This window comes from Thermobia domestica, chromosome 2 (assembly GCF_964235325.1).
Source record: "Thermobia domestica chromosome 2, izTheDome1.hap1.1, whole genome shotgun sequence".
In the NCBI taxonomy this organism is placed as follows: Eukaryota; Metazoa; Arthropoda; class Insecta; order Zygentoma; family Lepismatidae; genus Thermobia; species Thermobia domestica.
In genome coordinates, this window is record NC_137455.1 from 195,015,338 (window position 1) to 195,042,295 (window position 26,958).

The 26,958-nt window shown below is 34.9% G+C and overlaps 1 protein-coding gene across 1 annotated transcript in view; it reads right to left on the reverse strand.

Moving 5' to 3' along the window:
* Positions 1–559: 559 nt before the first annotated feature.
* Positions 560–26,958, reverse strand: part of sau (Golgi phosphoprotein 3 homolog sauron) — a 65,448-nt gene continuing 39,049 nt past the window's right edge. Inside the window, exons 3-4 of the mRNA XM_081748389.1 lie at positions 24,781–24,956; positions 560–2,038 (exon numbers count right to left, since the gene is read on the reverse strand). Coding sequence (XP_081604515.1) covers positions 1,790–2,038; positions 24,781–24,956 — 425 coding nt within the window. The 3' untranslated portion in view covers positions 560–1,789. The remainder of the gene's footprint in view (positions 2,039–24,780; positions 24,957–26,958) is intronic.

Consider the following 26,958-nt stretch of genomic DNA (forward strand, 5'->3'; position numbering starts at 1 on the left):
GAAGAGAAAGGTATGCACATATATTAAACATACTATAGTAATATTTTTCTAGTACTGTATATTTTTATGATTACTCTGTATGCATTGTTTATAAGTAGCTGTCGTGCCATTGTTTAGTAAAATTTTACAATCAAGTAATACTAGAAATCCTATTCTAAAAATACATCAATCACACTTGTTTTCTGTAAGTTGGCCACTTTTCGATGGAACCGATGATGCCCAACATAGACAGGTTTCACTGTATTTGATATTGTTTTACCACTTATTAGTATCTCTGCAAGTAACATTAGGTGTATATTACGAATTTAGGTCTTCTCAGGCTGATTTGTTCTGCATTCTTGTTGACGTAACAACCTCAGAAAATTCAGAATCCACTTAATCTGGAGCAACACTTTCAATTGTTTAACCCAAATCCAAGAAATTAAATAATCTGTTTCAATATTTTTCAAATTACTGTCAAAGCCATAAGTAAGAATTGAAGCACAGGACTACTTTGGTTACCAGTCAAGCGGAATCTGTGAAACAAAATGTGGGTATACAAAATTAATTATGATTGGTGTTGTATTCTTCTCCTTTATTGCAAGGCGAAATTGCCACAAAATTATACAATTTTTGGCATGGAAAAGTCTTGATTATCATGGACAACAGTTCTAGTTACATACTATTATATAATTTAATTAAAGTGTAAATAACTTCCATCATCATTAATAAATCATTCATAACCATCCTTCTAAAACTATACATTCCATGATAACAACACGAGATTTTAACATACGTAAAATAACCAGCAGCTGTTGAAGTAAGGTCATTCATACACTACATTTTACACATTTGTTGCAAAAATCTCCTGGTTCTCACACACTGTAAAAAAAATCGAACCCTGATTGATACTTATATACAACTTAAAAAAAAAAAAAAAAAAAAAAAATGTGTAAGATTAAATATTAAGAAACGGTGACCAGAAAGGGAACCAATAAAAGCAAATATATATAGATATACTGTAGTAGCACTAACAAAACAGGTGCGTAAGACAAAGGAAAAAAAATAGGAATCCGTTATTACAGACAGGCATAAGCTGAAAAAATCAAAGCTCAATATGCTGTCAATATATATATAGATATATACACAGGGCTTTAAAATGAAATGGAATTCTTGTAATATATTCTCACTGCATTCAAAAGTTAACATTTAATGCCACTTGCAGTTTGAACAATAATTTTTGAACTATCTACAAAACGTGCACCTTTTTTTTTCCTTCAACTTGATGTTTCCTTCTTACTTTTGATGCTGTTGGACACTAACAATATTATCTTCCCTGCCTTGTGTTAAATAGTGTGTTTCATAAATTGGAAACTTATTTTTTCTTAATGTTACAGGAATTTCATTATTTACATAGATTCTAATTATTAAAAAAAAAAGATTTTTTTTATTTTAAAAAAAAGACCTTTATCTATAATGATGTATGTGGGAATTGCAAACGAAATCATGCACAGGTTCAACCTACTGATTTAACACAAAAAAGCTTCATAACCTAATAATGAATCAGTTTATTGAAACCTCACAAAAACAGCTGAAACTGCATTACGTTTAATCCTTTCACCTGTTATTAGCAAAATACTGTTCTTGGTCAGAGGGAAAAATCCCAATTGTTAGTGTCCCATTTGTAACATTGTGCAAAACTGGGACATACAATGATTGTACAATATTCAGTTGCCAAATTTTAACACACTTTTTTTTTTTCTCTGACGCATATCCGTTGGGTAAATTTCTTATATACAACAAAAATAAATTACTTAGTGAAAGCAGCAAACACTGCCCACACTGTTTCATTCGTGTTAGGTTTCATACTTTCAGCTTCAAAATCTAAGTCCAAAAGTTCACGAACTCGTTTCATTGCTAGTTCATAATCATCATCGTTTAGTGGCGCAAATGCATTTTCCAACACATCAGAAGCATGAGCTAGGAAAATAAGTGACAGTAATCGTTTATCCATTCGATGAGGATCATTCACCCATTTGGAAAGAACGGCATCTTGAACCTGCAAAATAAAACAAGTAAATACTGGAGTTATATTCATTGCATCAATAAACAAGTGCTCTTCATTTCACAGTGTGAAACTACGGTACACTTCCAAACTATGTGAATTCAATACTTAAACTTGAAGTAGTAATTCATTGCACGGATTGCAACAGAGGAATAAAATCAGAGGTAAAACGTATTTTTGCGGTTTCTGTCTCAAAAAGCTGCTTGTCGATGTCTATTTTTCTTTTATCCATTATGCAATTAGCTGGAAATCTTAGATTTTCGCTACCTTCAGTTTGAATATATAGATAAGTTGAGACAAAACTCATACTCGGGACGCTGAATCTGTCAAAAAATAGTTATCTTTTACAGTTTTTACTCTATGGCAGTAACTATTGAAACACGAAATAGTAGTACATTTCTACCATTTCCGGTTTATGAAGAGTTCTGCAGGTGGTGGTGATATATTATCTTGTGACGCTAAATCGTTTGCAAAGAACAGTTTGTCGCTATTTATAACTTTTTTTTTTAAATAGTTATAACGATCAACGTTGAAACTGGACAAAGTTGATTTCTACCACTTATGATTTGAACAGAAGGTTAACGGAGGAGGTGGAACCTATTTTTCGGACGCTGAATCGATTAAAAAAAAAAAAAAAAAAAAAGTATCTGTTACCCTTGTAAGTACTAGTAAATTTCAACCACTTCTGGTTTTAGTAGAGTATTGCTGCTGATGATGGTACGTTTTCTTAAGGCACTAAATCGATCAAAAACAGCTTGTCACTATCTTTTACCATTTTTGTTCTGATGATCAACGCTGAAACCGTAAATGACTTATTTCTATAATTTTATTCCGGTTTGAATATCGGGTTAGCGGAGGAGATTAAACATATTCTTGGGACGTTGAATCGATTACAAAAAAACACTTCTCGATATCTATTACTGTTTCTGTTTTATAGTTATCAACACTGAAACCGAAAGTAATAGTAAATTTTCACAATTTCCTATTTTGGTAGAGGCGCTGAGTCCATTGAAAAAATAAATAAATAAATAAATAAATAAAACTTATCATTATCTATGACTTTTTGTTCTATCACGATTAACGTTGAAACCGAAAATGGCTTACTTCTATCATTTCCAGTTTAAATAAAGGGTTAACGGAGGAGATGGAACCTATTTTGGGACGGTGAATCGATTGCAAAAAATGCTTTTCGATATATTTTACTGTTTTCTCTCTATGTACATCAATATTGAAAGTGGAACACTAGTATATCTGAACGACTCCCGATTTCGGTAGAGTATTGAGGTTCGTGATTATAGTTCTTTTGAGACGCTAAATTGACTGCAGAAAACCACTTATTGTTATATATTACCGTTTTTGTTCTATGGTTATAAAAAATAAAAGCGGAATAGTTATTTTCTACCATCTCCGGTTTGAATAGAGAGTTAACGGGGCAAATGGAATATCCTTAGGACGTTGAATCGATTGTAAAAAACCGCTTTTCGATATCTCTTAACCATACCTATCAACAGAAGAACGAACATAGGCGTTCTATAAGACTTCCGAAACTTTTGCATACCATAGTTTGAAAGCCTAAAATAATTATATAATACACAGTACTCTCTAACGAAATTAATAATCATACAACTAAAACTTTGGTTAAATAACACTCCTACTAACACTCCGCATGATGCCTGAGTACAGCAAACATTGTAGATTTTAGTGAAAGTTTTATGATATTAACATTCATATGTTTGAATACTATAAATTTTTCACCGCCTTTTTATTGTATATGTATGATGTCACAAATTTCGAGAAACACAAATATGCAGAATTGCCCACTTCCTCGTCAAATCTTTAAATTTATAAATAAATTATATTATACTTATTATAATTTAATCTTCATATGTTTTCACGAATATTTTCATGTAAATGAGTGGTAAACACACTTTGAGCTATAAAAATATAGTAAATATAAATCATGATTAGTTAAGTGTGAATATAAGAACAACTTTAGAATAATATTTGAATTTAAATTTTTAATTTCCAAAATTAATAGAAACAATGAAATTTCACAGAGATTATGGTTTTTATGTCTTTTTTCAGCAAGCCGAGTGTGGGTGGGTGGAGAAATGTTTTTATGTAAATAAGACTCACTATGCGATGATGTGTTGGAAGAACATATTTGTTCAAACACATGTAAATAGTTTATTTTTATTAGTGGCATACTTCTGAAAATAATTTCCAATACCACACAAGTGACATAAAATTCAATTTCCATGAACAGATGTCCATAAATAGAAATGTGTGAGGATTTACAAGCAGCACTAAAAATTTATTGGGTTTTCGGCAGATTCTCTGTTCTGTTGTTTCAAGAATGTCATCTATATGGATGAATTAAGAAATGAAACAGCATCAAGAGATGAATTAATTAGGAAGGCCTTACAGAGGATCGAAATCATGTAAGAAGAAGAAATAATATTTCTAAACACAATGTAAATGCTTCTTTTAATTAAAAAGGAATTTTCATTATTCTACGTCGGAATTGGTAGATATTTGAATTTTGTTACTGTAGAAACTAATATACTCTTACAAACAATACATCCCAAATTGTCGTATCAAGAATTGCCATAAATACAATCAATAATTTCATGCTTAAAAGAAGCAAACAGAAGATGCTCCTATGGATAGTTTGACGAATACTCGTTACTTTCTTTTATGTTACGAGTACTCATAGGCAAATATCAATGTGAAGATAGGAAACAAAAAATGCTTTGATCAACAACTGATAAGGGAAACATGCATAAAAACAAACAGAATTAAATTAAACCTTCAATTAAACGTCCCCACAAATGTGTCCTGTAGGCTAAAAGGATGGATGATTAATGAAAATAAATGATTATGGAAGAGTGATGGAATGGGAAGGTGTGAGGAAACGAGAGAACCCATGATACGATGTTGTCTACCACATTCTCATGGCTAAGTTTACATACCCTGAGATCACATCAGAGAAAACAGTAACTCATAATTGTTAAGTTCATATACTTTCAACAAAAGAAAGTGATCCCGGATCTCTGGCTACGTTAACCACTACACTATTCAGTCCGCACTCTGTTCAGCCATGAAATTTCCCATTCTTGAGTTCGGTGTTCAACGACTCAGACCACAACTTCGCTGTGCTTGGACACCTCTGACGGCTAAATTTCCATCCGAACAACTTGTAAGACAACAACACTTGTCAAACTGCATTTTACAGAGTAACAAAACTATACACACAAGTGTATCAGTTTCTCAGGTGTTGTGTAGCAGAGTAAAGATGATGTAGTGGGCAAAATGCCGCTGATAAAAGTGGCTATTGGAAAATCTTTGAGGTTTAAGTCCTATAGTTATGCCGTGTAGGCTAAAGGAGACGGTGATGATGAGAAATGAATGAAATGGTGGAATGAAGAAAATGGGAGAACCTCGAGGGAACCCACGCACATGGTGTTTGTCCACCACAAAGTTCACCTGGCACGAGCTGGAATCGAACCAAGGATCCCATGCATCAGTGGTGAACGCTCTACCACTGAACCAACGCCCCTCAAAAAGTCAAAGTTCAATAATAATAATAATAATAATAATAATAATAATAATAATAATAATAATAATAATAATAATAATAATAATAATAATAGGCTATTGGGAAGGATAATGTTATGGCTTTTTCCTATGAAAATTTCAGCATCTTGCACATAGTAGATCTATGCTGGAACAATGGCTTTATGGTAAGACAGACTACTGTTAAGTGTTATTAAACGTTCTCAACAGCAGTCTCCTCTACAACCCAAATCCTCAACGAAATCATATTGAAAGATGGCGTCAGGAAACTTACAAGGTTTGTGCTAAAGATGATCCGAGATATGACAGACTGTAAATCCATTGCCACGACGTATTAGGTCAAACAATTACATATGGCAAAATGAACAGTGAATCAAGCAATGCATCACAAATTGAGGCTGCCAACCGTCCGCAAGGCCAGCGTGCATGCGTCAAGATCATGACATAACGTAAAGTGATCAGAAGGCTGTACCAAACCAACTAGTGACTGACGAAAATTTGTTGAGATAATGGACGAAGCTCGGATCTATCTAAGTGACTGTGGAAAAGTCCAGGCCATCACCTACATAGGTGAACATGAGAAAGACCAATAAAAGTTTGTCGAAAGATTTCACGGTTGTTACTGGCTTTTGCTACAGAGGGAAAATCAAGATTCGTAAGATCGAAATAATAATAATAATAATAATAATAATAATAATAATAATAATAATAATAATAATAATAATAATAATAAAAACTAATACTGCTGTCAAACTGCATTTTACAGAGTAACAAAACTATACACACAAGTGTATCAGTTTCTCAGGTGTTGTGTAGCAGAGTAAAGATGATGTAGTGGGCAAAATGCCGCTGATAAAAGTGGCTATTGGAAAATCTTTGAGGTTTGAGTCCTATAGTTATGCCGTGTAGGCTAAAGGAGACGGTGATGATGAGAAATGAATGAAATGGTAGAATGAAGAAAATGGAAGAACCTCGAGGGAACCCACGCACATGGTGTTTGTCCACCACAAAGTTCACCTGGCACGAGCTGGAATCGAACCAAGGATCCCATGCATCAGAGGTGAACGCTCTACCACTGAACCAACGCCCCTCAAAAAGTCAAAGTTCAATAATAATAATAATAATAATAATAATAATAATAATAATAATAATAATAATAATAATAATAATAATAATAGGCTATTGGGAAGGATAACGTTATGGCTTTTTCCTATGAAAATTTCAGCATCTTGCACATAGTAGATCTATGCTGGAACAATGGCTTTATGGTAAGACAGACTACTGTTAAGTGTTATTAAACGTTCTCAACAGCAGTCTCCTCTACAACCCAAATCCTCAACGAAATCATATTGAAAGATGGCGTCAGGAAACTTACAAGGTTTGTGCTAAAGATGATCCGAGATATGACAGACTGTAAATCCATTGCCACGACGTATTAGGTCAAACAATTACATATGGCAAAATGAACAGTGAATCAAGCAATGCATCACAAATTGAGGCTGCCAACCGTCCGCAAGGCCAGCGTGCATGCGTCAAGATCATGACATAACGTAAAGTGATCAGAAGGCTGTACCAAACCAACTAGTGACTGACGAAAATTTGTTGAGATAATGGACGAAGCTCGGATCTATCTAAGTGACTGTGGAAAAGTCCAGGCCATCACCTACATAGGTGAACATGAGAAAGACCAATAAAAGTTTGTCGAAAGATTTCACGGTTGTTACTGGCTTTTGCTACAGAGGGAAAATCAAGATTCGTAAGATCGAAATAATAAAAAAATAATAATAATAATAATAATAATAATAATAATAATAATAAAAACTAATACTGCTTATTATCAAGAACATGACCTATCTCCAATTTAGACATACGAAATACTAGCTCTGTATGGCGATAACACCTATCATGGAACTGAATCAGGACCAAGCTTCAAATTATACGGCCAAAGCATCATGCGTTTCTACCGACGCATGGCGGTATCCCTACCATTCCGTTCGAGGATATTTTTGTTAAGAGTCTAGATGCTAGTCTCATGGATTACGTGGTTTCGGACTTCTCAAACGGTACCTTTCATTATGTTGGGTTAGCACGGTTAAGTGGCTTCTGGACAGACTACAAGCGGGACTGTGACAAAATATCCCTGGTATAGCTGCGACGAACTGCGAAGTCGTGCAATAGTCTGCACCGGTGGCCCTCACATCGATCACGATCGATGATGGAGGGATGAAGTATCTTAGGTGTAGCAATTTCAAATTGTTCGGATGAAAATGGATCAGTCTCTATATACAACGCGCAGCAGGTATTTGAGAAAACATTATTTTGACACAGTATCCTATACATCATAGTAGCAGAGCCTTTCTTTTGCAGGTAAACATGGAAGAACCTAGGGTAACTCCTTGGCTGCAGCTTACTTCGATTCAGAGAGTGCTGTACTCCTAAATTTCGCCTGTCATTCATTTTCAAAGTTCGGAGAGAACCTGGGATTGTCAGGAGTGACATGGCTACCGTTTCCCCATGAAACGACATTGCTGGTACTCGGACATTATCAGGATGCCTGAATTCGTTTGTTCTGTCCAAGTTGTCATCGATGAAGATCCTGAGAAGACCATCAGTGAAGCTGGAGATTTAGTTATGCACGACGGTCGGAACCTCATCGTTACTTTTACACAGACCCCGATCATTTATGTGATTCTTCTTCTGGCGCTGGAGAAACTTAGAAAAAACAGAGCATTCCGGGCTGCTCCGGATATTTTAGCTTGTTCGGAAAACGCTTGGCTCTGGTAGTCAATTCGCCCTGGTTCTCTCGGACAAGAATTGCCTTCTCCGCATCACGTACGAGTTACGAAAGTTCTTATGAATCACGCGCTGGATTCATGATACCTCCACCCTTCTTTCATCGAAGTGCCCGAAACAACGCCATTGCTTACACTGGGATGTTGAACACGGAAGCGATGGATTATTACTGTACTGCGTAGATCGTATGTTTTTCAGCAGAACACTGCTTCATTCATACAGCCCATATCAAATGGCTGGCGGAAAATTTTCATGACCATGTCACTCCAAACATGTGGCTCCCAAGGTCTTAACGCAATAAACTATTACGCATGACGCGTAGTTGACAGGGACTCCAATAACCATCTACACAACGCCGTTGCGGCTCTCAGGGCAGATGTTGTAGATGCAATGGCGAACATTCGCAACAACATTGCTACCTGTAGGCGGCTTCGACAGCGTGTAGAGGCTGTTTTTGCGGCTAACGGCGGTTTCATTGAATGATTCGTCCATTGTAGATGTGATCGCCTGTACAACACGTTAAAAGGTAATAAACAATTTTTCTCTGATGTCTGTTCCTTGTTCTTCCGAACGTAACTTTGTTCTCAAATACCTGTCGCACCTTCTATATGATAATTGGAATACACAGCCGATTCATATAGCACCAATTCCTTTATAGGTCAGAATTCAGTGATATACAAAGAGTAAAAACTGCACGATTGGACCGAGAATCTAGCGTAACAGTTAAGGCATTGGCACGATAAACTGGAAACCCGGGTTCGATTCTCGGTTCAGTCGTGCATTTTTCACTTTTTGACAGGATCACGATTTAAATCGACTTAAATCACTTGATTTTTTAAATAAAAATCGTTTATTTAAATCAAATTCCGAAATAAATTAATTTACCTGGGCCTTGAGACATTTCTCTGCAAGTTCATGAAAAAAAAATAATCGAAGTACTTTGGACATTCTAGATCAGCTGATTAGTTAAATAAACTTGTATATGAAAACATTGACTCTGTAGGTCAATGTCAGGGTTCTGATATTCGTTTGTTCGAAGTGAATGAAACGCCACCTATCTTTTGTAATCTACCCGTAACTACTACGTTTCCTTTAGAATGAAACGTGAGGTAAGCCGGAATAGGAGCTTGTAAATTATGTTCGTCAAATTGAAACCTAGTATAATGTGATTTCGGTTTGGTTTTTGGCTTAAAGTGCTCCTAGACGTAAGGCAGACGGAATATAGTGTAAAGCTTTTGTAAAAGCGAGCTAGATATATTACTCGGCGAGAATTTGTAAGTACGAAATTTTAATCTATTATTTTTCTCTCTTTTTGGCCCAACTACTGTAAGTTTTTGGTGAGTGGTATGTCTTTGGTCGCTAGATTAATTATATGTTGTTAAATATTTGGGATATTAAATTCAATAAGAGTAAACTTGGTATGAGAAATCTTTTAAAAAGAATAATCTGTAAATTTCATTTAGAATATTGAAAAGTAGAATGCTAATGTTGAATAATTTCCGGACTGCCAATCAAAAGTGGGAAAGGGTTTGGTTTGAATAATGTTGTTTGTGTCAGCACGTTTATTTTGTTACTGTTAAATTTATGTTCATGTTAAAATTATTTATATAATAAATTGTTCATGTTGAAGGAGATTTATAATTTAAATGAAAATGATTACATGCCCAAACTGTTCCGCATTAAGGGAAGGATAACTGACCCTTTCATAGGTAGTGGATTACTTGGTTTCAAGACTGCCGCTACAACCTACAACGTAAGTGAATGAAATTACTGTTTTACGCTAACGTGTTGATGGCCAGCAACATTTCAAACATGACCCTATTCACTTTATGTTGTGGTTCCATATAATTGGCAACGTTGTATTTTCATTTAACATTGGGCGCATAAAGAGTGTACAGAACATATGGCTCATCCGATTTAAAAAATTCATTCACTTTAGATTGAAAACATCATATTTGGAGACGGTTTCCCCTCTTACATTTTGTTTTAATTCTGATAACAACGGAGTTACCCTATGTCAGGGGACTTTTGAGACACATTGTATATGTATAATACTGACAGAGTATATTTTAGTTTTCAAAACTGAGCTGCAAAAACCAATAAAAGGGTTAAGACCGTTGTTCTGTTCAGGTGTGACACGGACAGGCTAGTCACTTCAACAAAGAAATAAGCACTTCAATTTTCTAAAACTTGGAACGAAGAAGGTACTAACTCAGTTGCTTGCTACCACACTATTTTGAAGTGAAGTAAATGATTAACTGTTCCTCCTAACGTTGCCAAATTAACAATACATTTCTCCGATAACACGGTCCATGAATTATTGTCATACAAATTTGATAAAATCTTGGAAAACCCATTTGGAATTTCGAGGCTAATTCATCAAACTAGAGACTTAGATCTTCAGTTTCCTCTTGTTTTAAAACTATTTGATCTAATTTGAACTTTCAATGTGAGAGGATCACTATATTCTGGCTTGGGTCATGTTACTTGGATGACGTGCTGGTATGGAGACCTAACTCGAAGAATGTTACAGCCAGACATCAAAAGTGCTAACAAAATTTAAGGAGTTGAGTATTCGAGTCAATAATTCACGTAAGGTTAATAGCATATCTAAAAACAATAGTTCGCTTCAATCCCATAATATGCCGAACACAAGGCAACAGGAGATCGCTAAGACGGACATATTACTAAGCTTAACGAGAAAGCTCAAGGATTTTCTGGGTCAAACGGCATAGTTCAAGAATTTTCTGGGTCAAAGGCCTAAGTTCGTTAAGAGAATTATTATCAAAGACATGTAAATATTTTTGATGTGTTACTCCAAGGTCGTTATAAGCGAGTTCACAGGAATCATATTTTTAAAACAGTGGGTAAGAATCTACAGCTAGGATTTAACGAAGGTGTAACCAGTAACAGATTTGACAAGCAAATTAGAGGTGGACTGCAAGAAGAAGTACAGAATAAAAGAGTTCGCACGGGGCTTGGACCTGGGAATAATAAACAAGTAACAGTTACGACAAAAGAGAAGGGGTGCTAGGATCAAAAAGCTACTTGACAGATGAGGCTACAAATTAAGAAAACAAAAAAGTGTATTGTTGGTACGAAGAAAAATGCTACGTGAAAGCAGTAATATCGGATTTACATAAAAAGAATGGACGATGATTAGAAAAAAAGTGTTGTAATAAAAAATATAAGCGACAAATGTTAGTGTTTTGATCTTGGAATCAAGTTATTTATTAGCGTAATAGCAAATTGTAGGTAATACGTAAATATAACTGAATCATGAAGATTAATGTTAACCTTATTAGTGTAGCAATATAATCATTGTTGCTCAAATGTGGAGTCGTCAGAACAATATGCCTCCGATTATCTACCAAATATAATCAATGTTTCTTGTGCAACTGTCTGGAGAAATCTATGTATATTTATGGATTTTATTGTTTTGTTTTGTTTAAAATATATCTGTAAATCGAAAACATTTTTAGTCTTACTCCATTGTTATTCACTTTTGAGTAAATTCTCTTCCACGATTTCTGGTCGGTACATACCTCCTTACCTTCCCACTGAAATAATTTTCTGCGTACTGTACTATTTTAATGCTGTACTTTAAAATTATTACGAAAGTGACCCGTAATTCTTTGTACCCTGTTGTTCTCGTAGCATTTTTGCTTCTCCCATTAGCACGTTGCATTTGTCGTTACTATGCTATATTATTATCCTTTCACGATGATCTACAAAATCTGACTTACAGAAAATCCAATAAGAGTGTAATATTGGTCTTGTAATAAGACACTCCGAGTATTCAAAAACCACTATAAATATTTAACACTTAAATGTTTGAATTTTGTTCATTCAGTTTAGGTGTTAAAATAATCTTTGTAGAAATAACTTCGCCTTATGACATCCTTCCACTTCTCACTAACTACATTCATTGTATGCACTTTTTCCTCATAATAATCCAGTTTGTTCTGCAAATTTATGTACAAAACTTGTTTATAGATATTGAAATTATATTCATATCTTTCCGTTACATAATGTTACTGCGTAAACCACAGGTGTTGGTTGTGTGCAGAGCACTGTTGCCTGAAGATGGTGATCTGATACTTTTTACAAATTAATTAACACTATTTTACTTATGTACAAAAGGAAGAGCAAAATTGTACTTAGTTCTGAATTGTTCTTTTATTTATTCTTGATTATTCAATTCCATCGATTATTTAAATTTCCCCCATCTACATATCCATTATTTAAATTTCCCCCATCAACACTTAGATTCTTTACCCTAATGAAAAACGATTCAAATATATTCCTTTCAATGTTGTTGAAGCAAGAGTATAGCACGCAAATTCTATTGATAGCGTATTCCGATCCTTGCAAGTACCTTGAAAGTCTTGATGTGGAGAATTCCTCTTCTTTTACATCCTTGATATGTTTTTTCACCCTAGTCAAGATGTTCCTTTTTGTATTTCTATGTAGATTTCACTGCATGAACAAGATACGGAGTAAATTCCAGGCACTGATAACACTGTGCAACACGAAATCTGTCCTTTAAATGAAAATACGATTTTCTTATGTATTTTTGCATGAGAAAGTCAAATCTGTAATTAAATTTTATGTATCACGTGCCAGTTTTGTGAAAAATTGAAAAGTATGAAATTTTGTATTGTGAATTACTGTATTTTTACGGGTGGTGATGAAATATGATTAATGTTTGGTTTGGTTATAAAAATTTAGTGTACCTTTTCAGCAGCGAGATTATACGGTATGCGACGTGGGTCTACAGTTTAAGGTGGAATCCGAGCCACTGTCTCATTCAATGTTCTCCTACTGGGAATCGAACCCGAGACCCCATGCACCAAAGGTGCGCGCTCTACCCATTAGACCACCGGGAAGGGCAGAAATGTATTTAAGATAAAAATCGCTGCATTCGTAATATACCTTACACTATACGCTTATTTAAACATCATCCAAGCGACAACTTTTCTTCTTTACAGAAGATATACGCTGCTTAAAGAGAGGATCTCATCACTCCAATTTTCTCCTATTGCGTCTTTTTCTGTGTTATACGAGGAAACACTAGTTTCTCATATTTCTCCTCACTCTTTATCTTCATTTCAGGTAGTAGCCCATTAAGATCTAGTGATAAGCGAGTTCAGATGTATGTTGCCAAAATATGCTGCATTTAAGTAATTTTTGGTTCGATTGTATTATTTGCTGACTGGTGTTTCATTAGAAGTGGTCAGATTTGCCGCATTGTATCATTTTTGGTAGTGTATGCTGTACACCTGCGTTTCAAAAAAGTACTGAATAAACGTTTAGCTACGCGCAGTGGAGTGCAATGTGCCGTGCGTGTAAAAATAAACCTGACTTATTTTGCTAGGTGTGTGATGAACTTACATCTAATACTCATATAGCAGCCTTACACCTTTAGTTAAAAAAAGGCTTATTAACTGTACTTTGACTGTAGGGTTGGAGACAATTATGAGTCTTGGGCCATACTACACATATATTGCACTGTGTGTTCCAGGAATTTGAGAAACTGGCTACAAGGAAAACGTAATTCTGTGAAATTTGCTGTTCCTATGATTTGGTGCGAACAAATAGATCATGTAACTGACTGTTACTTTTGCTTGACAGATGTAAAGGGCTTGACCTCTAAATCTAAACATCAGATTCAGTACCAAAATATAAAGTCAGCTATTCGACTAGTTCCTCACATTAAAGTCTTCCAGTGCCTAAAGCTCCAGAACGTTATACTATTGATTCAGAAAAAAGATACATCAGACGTTCCACGCAACAGGGAAGATGTAGACTTTCAGCCATATGCATCCCAGTCAACGTCACCTCATTTGATCACACAAGAAGAGCTTAATGATCTTATACGAGACTTAAATCTTCCCAAATTAAAATCGGAATTGTTGTGCTCCAAGCTTCAAGGTTGGAATCTCTTAGCTCAAGATGTTAAAATAAGTTTGTTTAGAAAACGACAAAGTCATTTTGAGGACTATTTTATTGAAAATGGAGGCATTGCTTATTGCACAGATGTACATGTTTTATTTCAGTCTTTGAGACATGAACATAATCCCACCGAATGGCGCTTGTTTATTGACAACTTCGAACTAAGTCTGAAGGCAGTGCTTCTCCATATGGGAAATTTTCACCCATCCGTTCCTGTAGCATATGCAGCTCGTACAAAGGAGATGTATGAAGTATGAGTGCGATATTGAACTTCATTGAAATATAAAAATATAAAAAAAAATCAAATGGCATATGCGTGGGGACTTCTGGCTTCAAAGACAAGATTGCATTTCTAGCAGCAAGAACTTATCTCTTAAACCAATTGTGAACCCTCAAGATGTATTTTTGCCACCATTCTATACGAAGTTTGGGTTGATGAAGAGTTTTGTTAAAGCACTAGACAGAGAAAAGAAGAAATTCCAAAACTGAAGGGAGACAAAACTTACGGAGTATTTGTTGGTTCACACACTAAAACGGTCATGCAGGATGAAGACTTTGAAACTAAACTTTCCGAAATTGAGAAATCAGATTGGCTATCATTTAAATCGGTATGTTCAAGTTTTCTTGGAAATGTAAAGGCTGAAAATTATGAAGCTATTGTTAGTGACATGGTGCGCAGTTTTCAACTCATGGGATGCAACATGTCATTAAAATTACACTTCTTGCACTCACATCTTGATCTTTTCCCTCAAAACCTTGACGCACTAAGTGATGAATAAGGAGAATTGTTTCATCAGGATATTGCCATATTTTAAAAGCGTTAAAGGGGAAAATGGGCTGAAAGTATGCTGACTGAGTATTGCTGGTCTATCATCAGAGAGACTCCAGAAGATGTTTACAAGCGTAAACGACACAATAAATAAAATAAAATAAATAAATAAATAAAATAAAAATAAAAAATAAATAAATAAAGGCTAAATCAACAAAATTTAATATTAGTATAATACGCCTTCCTAGCCTACATTAGACAGTAAATATATGTAAATATGTACATTTCGTATAATATGTTGTGGTCTGCCCAACAGAAACGTGACGTGATTAAACATTTTGGTTGCCACCAATGAATTCAGCACCTGCCATTTAGTTAAAATCACATAATTTCATTTGAAGGACAGAAAAAAGTTTAAATTTGTTGCACAGTGTAATTTATCCTGTACTAATTTTTATATTCCAAAAGTGAAATTTCAAAATTTGTTTCAGATTTTATCGAAAATTTTATTCCAAACGAATAGTCTATTTTAATAATTTTGTCAGAAACTCCCACACAAAGTGTTAATGGAACCCACGTATAGTTCATTTTATTATAGTTTTTTAATCGGAGTGACGTAATATTCGAACATCATGTTTTGAGTGTGTAGCAATCAAATCCGTTCTTCTTTCCTAGAATGTATAATTTATGAATGTGATTTCGGAGATCATTTTCTTCTGCGGTGTACCTGAATGCCCTCAGCAACAGCTTCGAAATATTGGCCTTGATAGATCGGAATGTACTCAATCTTTACGAACAAACATTACCAAGGCAATTTCCTTCCTGTATACAGAGGATAACAAGTCCTGTGCACGACTTGTTATTTAGAATTATATGAGGATATCTAGAAAATTCAGTCCGTTAATACTTTCTACATTTAGCCCGTTCACCGAAATTTTTGGAATAAATTTTCGGTGAAATCTGGAACAAGTTTCAAAATTTGCTTTCGCAATATTAACATTCTCACAGAGATATATATATGGTCATTACCTGGAATTTATTCAATTTCTTGTTCATGTAGTGAGGTCTACGCAGAAATGACAAAAAGAAACATCTCGACTAGGATGAAAGAACATATCACGGATGCAAACGGAAAGGAACTCCCACGTCATGAATTCCAAGGCACCTGCACTAAAACGGAACGCGACGACATCAATAGAATTGACGTACTACTTCTGTGCTTCAACAACACTGAAAGGAACGTATTTGAATCGTTTTTCGTTAGAACAAAGTATCCAAATCTTAACGTAGACGGGGAAATTTTAGATCACCGATGGGATTGCACAATCAAGAACTAAATAAAAAGACTAATCCAGGACCAATTTTTCCTTTTGTATATTTGTAAAATAGTGTTATTTAATTTGTACGAAGTCTCATATCAGCATCTTCTGGCAACAGTGATCTACACACAGGGTTTGAAAAAACCCGGGTATTTTTGAAAAAACCAACCCACCTGGGCCCATGTGGGTTTTTTCGGGTATTTTCGGGTTTTATTGGGTTTTTTCGAAATATTTCAATCTCTTTGCGGTAAAAATGTTAAAATATGATTTACATTTTATGAGTGTCATTGTCACAACTTGCAACAACTTTCTATTCACTGCTGTTTTGAAAAAAATGCCGCCATTTTGAAATTTTATATTGGATCGCCGAAAAAATCTATACAGCAAATTTAGAAGGTCTTGTGCTTCTACCCTCAAAATATCAACTTAAAAAGTCCGAAAATTGCACCTTGTAGCATGGATACCCGCTATTTTGAAAAATGGCCGCCATTTTGAAATTTTATGCCGCCAAAATATATACAGCTAATTTAGTCCCTCGTGCTTCTACTTTGAAAAATTTCAACTTGAAAGACCTAAAATTGCGCTTTGTAGCGTGGATATCAACAGCGGCGCAAATTTGTCTTCAACATTGGGGGGGGGGGGGTAAGACGGATATATATATATATGCGATGTACAAAATATTTATGAAGGCGAAAAACAATGCTGAGGAGGATTACCCATGTCGGTCCCGGCGTCCTCCATAGGGGACATAAAATATGACGACATTATTATTGCTTTATAACTTTAAAATCCGGCTGGCAACATTGAAAACTGTTTACAAGGGATGATCCAAATATGATCATTCCCTGTAAACAGTTTTCAATGTTGCCAGTCTGATTTTAAAGTTGTAAAGTAATAATAATATCGTCATATTTTATGTCCCCTGTGTGGGACTCCGGGACAACATGGGTAGGGGAGCAGAGTTGTCTTCAACATTGGGACGCGGTCAGATTTGAGGCTTATTCTGGGAGGTATCAATTTCATCTCACTTTCCTTTGTGACAGCTGGACACAAATCATCACATTTCTTCCTAAAAGACACATTTCCAATCGGATTATTGAGGGGGACAGTTCCAAGATTGTAAGAGATATGTAAAGGCAGACAAACGAACAAATGTAGAACGAGTCATCCTAGAAGCCTCAGTGACGTTCGCCAAATATGAATACCAAATAGCTATATTAATTTAAAACAAAGACATAATTAATCAAAATGTCTTAAATATTTTTCAACGTAAAATAAATGGTCTTATTGTTGAAGTTCACTTTCGATGCTGTGTGCATTCAATTATGGGAATTACCCGAGCACTTGTTGCAAGACCATTCTTTTCCGAAAATTAATTTAAAACAATTAAAGATAGGCCTATAATTCATATTTTATAAAGTAAATGTTTCAAAATGTCTAAAATGAAATGAAATATCCTCCAGCATAAAATAAATAGTTTTATTCTTGAAGTGTTCACTTTCGATGCTTAGTGGGTTCAATTGCGGGAATTTCCCGAACACTTCTTTCACGACGGGTTTTACCTGAAAATGAAGCTTGCTTTACTGTACATCGAAACTTCCATTAATACTGAAGTTCGAATGCAGCACTTGAAATAGTAAGTGTTACGTAGTCTTCGGAGCTCCGAGCATTAAGCTTCTAAATTTTGAGAAGAATTTTTACGTTATTGCTAGTGTTGATTCTACAGAATGCTTATTTGAAGGCTAGCAACAAATGACTGAATTTAACTGTTGTTGGAAATCCAAATTTTACTGAATACTTTTGTTACCATCAAAGGTAAGAAATAATACTAATAGTTTTACTAATGTATTTACATATTTACTGTTAGTACCGGCACCTATGACCTTAAACCCGTCAACGTATGAGGGATAACGTCCCTCGGCGGTGCCGTGTCAGGAAATACACTATTCATGGAAAGTATTTTCTAAAACATACAATCGCTTACTTTACTTCAAATAGGCTATAAGCATAATCCACACATTAAGTTGTTCTACAATTATCTCAAGCTAAGGTGAGGGTTTTATTTATTTATTTATTTATTTATTTATTCATTCATTCATTCATTCAGTGCATTTAGAGCTTTATAAAGGTCTTATGTTGAATATTGTTGTCTATCTTAACATGAAAGCATATAATTTGCCCAAAGAAAGTTTAAAATTGATAAAAATAACTTTCAATGTGATCACCTTAGTTGTACCAATAATACACTAACAAAAAGTCAAAAACCCAGGTGGGTTTTAAGATGGGTTTTTCAGGTGGGTCCAACCCGAAAAAACCCAGTGGGTTTTTTCGGGCTGGGCCCACTTGGGCAAACGCTGTCTACACACAACACATACCTGCAGTTTATTACATAGTGACATTCTTGAACGGAAAGATATATCATTTAATTATCCATGAATAAGTTTTGTACATAAATGAACAGAATAAACTGGATTATTATAAGGAAAAAGTGCACACAGTGAAAGAAGTTAGTAAGAAATGAAAGTATCTCATAACAAGACGAACCTTCCTACAAACACTATTTTCACATTTAAAGTGAATGGACAAAGTTTAAATTTTTAAGTGTTAAATATTTACAGTGCGTTTTGAAAATTCGGAGAGTTTTCTTATTACAGGACCAAAAACTACATAATGATACAATAATTCCCTTCAGCTTGCGGTAGGAGTGTTCGCATCCACGGCACCAGCGCGGGCCAAAATATAGAAAGCACGAAGTTTTAACAGAAATACAATTGCACCTCATGCAAGGTGAGTTCTTTTCTATGTTTAAATATGCATCTTAGAGCATCTACAAGTTATAGCTTTTAGCACTTTACGAAATAACATGCTCATTGCTGTAACTAGATATGAGTGATTCCATTTCAAATCATCCAGGGTGGTCCACACGACTGTATCAGTTTAGCTTATGTTTTAAAATAAGAAACTACATACAAAATTATTAAGACCCACATTTTTTCTTTTTGCTGAAAAAAAAATTTCTTCGATATACAGCCTTTCAAAATGGCTGCCCTCCTCTCGGATTGCTCGTAAAACTGAAAAACATTTCAAATTAGAAGTTTTGTTGTAGAGAAACGAGTGTACTTAGTAACATAATCGCAATAGCAGGAAGAATATAAAGTTGTATGTTTCGGTGGAGGACGAAAATTCGTATATTGGTCTAATAGGAATCGCACAATTCACTCGCAATGTTGCCAACTTTGATGAAATTTTTGCTAACTTCAAACACTTTTTTTTCATGTCCTCACGAGCAATATCAACCATCTGCTTCTAGCATCGAAATCTACTCCATAAGGTCTCTTGAAAATGTAAAGGACTTACGTTTTTAATTATTACATCCCACGTTATAGCACGATGAAAAGCTGAAAATTTCATGAACACACCAGGTTTGGACGCCATTTTCTCAAAAAACCCACCTTTTAAAAATCTGAATTTTTACATGTATTGGGGAGAAGTACCTAAGTATTTAATATCCGTAAACCGTTCATGCGGCTGCAGCCCCTAACATTCGCAATTAATTATTGAAATTTCGATTTTTGTACTTGGAATATAAATATTTCCTATGGGCATTTAGGTCATATACACAAGGCGATTTGAAAGGGAATATGAAAATTTCGAGAGATGAATCCTGACATCAAATCCAGTAGAAAAGTTCCTATAAACATGAGTCGAATTCCGCTTCGTTTTCGAGTTACAGGGTTTCCAACTCGGTACCCAAAATCGGCTTGCGACAATGGAAAATAAAATATAATTTTTTTTTGTTAAATTAGAGCTATGTGCTAAAGTTATGATGAAGTTCCGAAAATTGATTTGTATCAATATGATAATTTTTACGTGCGTTGCAATTCGGTTGGTAGTGTTGCCAACTTGGTAGAACTTTTATTTGTTTCCAAATGACACTACGTAGTTTTTATTTGATATTTGGTATTCATTAATGATTGCAAACACCACATGAAGCACAATTGTCCCCACATCATCACAGTTTTCGAAAACTTACATGTATTTCATTAAAAGGTTTTATTTCGTGCGTTATTGATAGTTTGTGTGATTCAGTGTCGTAAACCGTCTTAGTGTTCTCTGGAATCATGAAAATTGTCTTCACTGGTAGCATGACATTGTAGTGCACTAGGTAAGTGTTTGTGCGAATAACAATGGGAAAGTCATACAGTTTGTAAAAAAATAACTGCATCACTTAGATTTATGGCAATAAATTTTCTTATTTGGGTCATATAAATTGTATGATACAGCATAACATATTTTAAATTTAACCAAGATGTTACTGGATGTTTATTATAACTGCTAAATTAGTTCAAACACAGTTGTCTTAAATTATTCACAAAATTAATGTAAAATGAAGTACCCCTAGAACACACACAACTATATTACAAAAATATTGTGCAAGAAACTAATTGAAAAAAATATCTTATAAGGTAACATTTAGCAAGGAAAAATGTGTTTTTCTTGATTTCCAAGCGACTGAATAACACAATATCATCATTTTTAATACTGTCCTTAATTTAGTATTTTGTATGGCCTTCTTTAGCTTTCCTGACAGCCTGAATTCTTCTGAGCATACTGTGAACAAGATTACGCCATGTTAACATGTCTAAATCATGGTACCAAGTATGTACAATTGCTGCCATTAGCTGGTTCTTGTTTTCAAAACACCTTTTCCGCAGTTTCTTGTTCATAATATGCTACAGATTTTCGATAGGATTTAAATCTGGTGAATTAGGAGGCCACCTGATTCTCTCTATATCCATCTCCTTAAACTAATTATTGACTGAACGAGATCGATGGCATGAGACATTGTCATCCTGAAAGTAGAATTTGTTCAGATTTGCCCCTGTAAAATAAGTCCTAGCTGTTGGAATTAATTTATGATCAAGAATTTGTATGTACTTTCCGCTATTAACTTAACCATTACAAATTTCATTTTTTCCAATTCCTCTCGATGTTAAGCAACCCCACAACATAACACTTCCCGAGAACTTCTGTGTCTCAGATATACAATTATCATTTAATTCCTCCCCCTTACTCATCCAAAGCTTCACTCCAGCATCCTTTCCAACAATATTAAACTTCTTTTCGTCCGAAAAAATCACACAATCCCAGTCTTCCTCTGTCCATTCCCCGTACCTTTGCACAAAAATGTTCCTTGCATCCTTATGTTTGTCAGTTGCGGTTTTCTTCGCTGCTTTTTCTTGTTAAATCAAAAAAACTTTAGTCTAGACACTACTGTTGAATGGCTCACTCTAATACCTAACTCCATTTCCATTTGTGCAGCCAGTTGACGTGAAATCATGCTTCTTTTCTGCAACACTAGTGGTTTCAATTTTCGATCAACCCTCGCAAATGTTTTCTCCTTCCTTCCACACCTGTTTCTAAGCGAACAGTGTCCAAATTCTAGCTGTTTCTTAATGATTTTTGACACTGTAGACTGATGAACGTTAACTTTTCTACCAATTTCTCTTTGACTTACTCCTTCCTTGTGTAGGGCCTATATTTGTCCTTGCTTGCGATGTGAAGTGTCTTTCAAGCTCATGATTCGTCAAATCAATAATACCCTATTCGTATTAAATACACTGCTTATATATTTATAAACTTCAGAATACTATAAAAGCAAACACTGCAACACCAATCAGGCAAACAATCACGCGATAAGAACAATGTGCATTACTTTATCAATCTTCACCCTAGCTGCATATGCAGCTTTTCGACACTAGATAACAACAGACCAACCTGGTGACAAAAATGGGAAACAAGTAACAACAAAACAAAAGACTGTGTAAGAGAACCACACGAGATTTGTTTTTATGAAAATCTATGAATGCATGCCACTACTAAAAGTAACTACTGTTATTCTTTAGATGTCCTGCTATACATTTAGCAAGTGATGCAGTTATTTTTTTACAAACTGTATTACAGTTAGGACCGTATTAAATGTTTTGATTACGCTAAAAACCATAAGAGGATTGTGCACAGAAAGAATTCTAGACAAAAACATTACCTTGCGGTAAAATATATGGATTGCGTACAGCGTGTCAGCCCTAACGTACTATTAGGGAAGGATGATTATTTGTGTCCTGTACACAAGGCGATTTGAAAGACAGTATGAAAAATGTTGAAAGGTGAATCCTTCACAGTAGTCTTATGTTTCACCGATAACAACTGTTTTAATGGCGACACATTCATGTTTAGCATGTTAACTGTCTGGTTAATGGTTTCCAAATCAACATTCAGAGGAACAAATTCTTTATCTTGCTGGTGCATAATTTCATATTTATGTACATCTTTCGTGGTCACCAATATCTCACATGCATTCACGTTGTTCATGGTAAATATTCAAAACACCCTTTACACAAATAATCATCCTCTCCTAATACTACGTTTTGGCAGACATATATTTTACCGCAAGATAAAATTTTTGTCAAGAATTCTTTCTGTACACAATTATCTTATGCCTTTTAGAATAATCAACATATTTAATACGGTCCTTAGTGTAATAGGAATTCTCCATTGTTATTCACACAAACACTGTAACTAGTGCACTACAATGTAATGTTACCAGTGAAAACAATTTTCATGGTTCCAGAGAACACTAGGATGACGTTCACGACACCGAATCACGTAATAAACTGTTTCGTGATTGCAGCAGAACTCCTTGAACAAGGTTCGATCCCAACCCTCGCCAAGTGAACTTTGTGGTGGACAAACACCGTGTGCGTGGGTTTTCTCGGGGTTCTCCCGTTTCCTCCCACTTTCTTCATTCCACCATTTTCATTCATTTCTCATCTTCACCGTCTCCTTTAGCCTAACCGGCATAACCGTGGGACGTAAAACTCAAGGATTTCATTTCATCTTTTTTTTCCTTGAACAAGTTCGAACTTGATGCGTGGAGTTATAAGAGGTTTTGCAATAATAATATATGTTTTCTTCTTCTTCTTTATTATTATTATTATTATTATTATTATTACAACTTACACAGACGTAGTTTTTATTCGACATTTTGGTTTTACTAATGATGGCAAACATCAAGTGAAATTCACACTTAATGTTGCAAACTATCAATAACGCACGAGAAAAATCTTTTAATGAAATACATGTATGTTTTCGAAAACTGTGGCGATGTGGGGACAATTGTGCTTCATGTGATGTTTGCAATCATCAATGAATACCAAATTTCAAATAAAAACCACGTAGTGTCATTTGGAAACAAATAGAAGTTCTACCAAGTTGGCAACACTGCCAACCGAATTGCAACGCACGTAAAAATTATCATATTGATACAAATCAACTTTCGGAACTTCATCATAACTATAGCACATAGCTTTAATTTAACAAAAAAAAATATATTTTATTTTCCATTGTCGCAAGCCGATTTTGGGTACCGAGTTGGAAACCCTGTAACTCGAAAACGAAGCGGAATTCGACTCATGTTTATAGGAACTTTTCTACTGGATTTGATGTCAGGATTCATCTCTCGAAATTTTCATATTCCCTTTCAAATCGTCTTGTGTATAGGACCTAAATGCCCATAGGAAATATTTATATTCCAAGTACAAAAATCGAAATTTCAATAATTAATTGCGAATGTTAGGGGCTGCAGCCGCATGAACGGTTAACGGATATTAAATACTTAGGTACTTCTCCAATACATGTAAAAAATACAGATTTTTAAAAGGTGGGTTTTTTGAGAAAATGGCGTCCAAACATGGTGTGTTAATGAAATTTTCAGCTTTTCATCATGCTATAACGTCCTTTACAATCAGAAACATAAGTCCTTTACATTTTCAAGAGACCTTATGGAGTAGATTTCGATGCTAGAAGCAGATGGTTGATATTGCTCGTGAGGACAGAAAAAAATGTTTAAAGTTAGCAAAAATTTCATCAGAGTTGGCAACATTGCGAGTGAATTGCTCGATTCCTATTGAACCAATAAACGAATTTTGGCCCTCCACCGAAACATATAACTTTATACTCTTCCTGCTATTGCAATTATGTTACTAAGTACACTCGTTTCTTTACAACAAAACTTCTAATTTGACACGTTTTTCAGTTTTACGAGCAATCCGAGGGGAGGGCAGCCATTTTGAAAGGCTGTATATCGAAAGAAAAAAATTTTTCAGCAAAAAGAAAAAATATGGGTCTAATAATATTGCATATAGATCCCATATAAAAAAATAAATGAAATCTGAGACTATGATGGGGACCAATTGTGGTTTGCCTGGAGATTAGAAATGGAATCGGCCATATGTAAATGATATGTAATGACTGAAAAAACTTACCTTCTTCACGAGTCGTGATTTAGTTACATTATCAGTCAAAGGATGTGTTGTCATATCGAACAACAGGAAGTTCTGCTTCTCTGTAGTTAGGACTCCCTTTTCCACTAGATTCTTTGCTAGTCTTTCACGAACGTTCTTCAGCTGATACCGAAGTTTCAGCGGATTCCAAGTTTCACCTAAACAAAAAAGTAAGTTATTGGCGTCATACGTTTTCAATTATTAAATAGAACAGTTTTTTTAAAAATACACTGTCTTATGGTAATAAAATACCGTAATGTAACTATATTTTTCACAATTATTTTATGAAAATGTCTATCAAGGAAGGGTCATGCAGTGGCTCAGCTGAGACCCGAACGAGACAATTGTGTTTGCATTTGATATGTTATAACTAGATGAATCTCAAAGTTATAAGTGCCACCGGGCGGAATATCGTGAGTTACAACATATTTTGTAATGTAACAAATACAAAAAATTACCTGGCAGAATAGTTTAAACGAGTCATTTGTTCGGAAACGGTTGGGTAAGTGGAAAACTCGGCTAACACCTATCCCATCATTTTCAACGACAAACTTTTTGGGGTAAAAAACTTTGTGTCAGGTCCTCCGCAGAGTCCTAAACGGGATCCAAGTCAAAATTTTTAAATGGCAAGGGGGCTTAAGTAGCATCATTTGAAATCTGTTGTAAAATGAAAGAAAATGCAGCAAGTCTCGAATTTCTACAACAACCCTGTGCAAAATGGCGACGGGATAAAGTAAACAAAAGCTTAATTGACAATCTATGGCCACCTGGAATCCAAGACGGCCGCTTAAAACCTATATAGAAAGGATAAGCATACCAAACTGCTGAAACTAGGAAAACCAAATTTGGCATTAATGTTGATTAGTAGGTGACGAAAACATGCGAAATGTTAAAAAACGTGACATCTTGAGTTCAAAATGCCGCACTATGTATCGAACGCATGTCCAGCTCACACCACTGGTGTTGGAGAAGCGAAATGTGGTATTTACGTTTATGGTTAATAGTAGATATCCACAAAATATCAGAGTATAATCTGTAATTCAATATGGCTGCCAACGTGAGAAATGAGTTTGTATATAAATATGTTATTTCTTGGAATACTGTGACCAAACAAACAAAGTTTGACGCAGTTCGATGTACTGAAATGGCTTACACATGGTTCGGTACTACTCGCCAATCTTGCAAATGTATTGTATATTTGGTATTGCTTGAAGTATTGCGTTCAAATCAACGAATGACATACAAATGTAACCATCACGAATACGTTACAATAGACCCCCAACCTACTGGCGCAGCAAGTCCTTTATGCATGAACTACGTATGACAAAATTAGAAAAATACCCGAAGGTATTCAACTTTTGTTTGAAGTAGGAAGTCAGAGTTGTGTTTTCATCGCATATTCGTTATATTCAAGTAAATGAAGTCGAGAGAACCGTGACGAACGTGCATTAAGAACAAAACATATATGTGTTGTTATAATGAAATAATAGTTGAAATGAATCGAAATTCAATTGTTCTTTAGTCTTCCTATTGTTTCTAAATACATAACAGATAAAAATAAAGATTTAGATTTGTACTGTTATGAATGACATAGGTTTTAAGCGGTCATCGTAGATTCACGGTGGCCATAGTTTTTCAATTAAGCTTTTGTTTACATTTTGAGCCGCCGCAATTTTGGACAGGGTTGTCATAGAAAGTCGAGACTTGCTCTATCTACTTTCATTTAACAAGATCTTGCAAACCATGAGGTACTTAACCTCTCTTGCCATATGAAACTTTTTAATTGGACCCCACCTGGGACCCTGTGGGGATCTTGAGACAAGACGTTTTAACTTAAATTGTTGTACTTTGAAAATAATGTCACACTCCCTTTCCTATTTTTGCATTTGTCTCACCGTTTCCGATTTATAGGAGTGACCATGGAATTTTCAATTAAGTTTTTGTTTACATTTTGACCCGTCGCCATTTTGCACAGAGTTGTCGTAGAGAGTCGAGACTTGCTGCATTTTCTTTCATTTTACAACAGCTTTCAAACGATATGCTACTTAGCCCCCCTTGCCATTTGAAAATTTTGAGTTGGACACCGTTTTGAACCCTGGGGAAAACTTTTTTTTTTTTTTTTTTTTTTTTTTTTTTTTTTTTTTTTATCAGAAAAAGTGT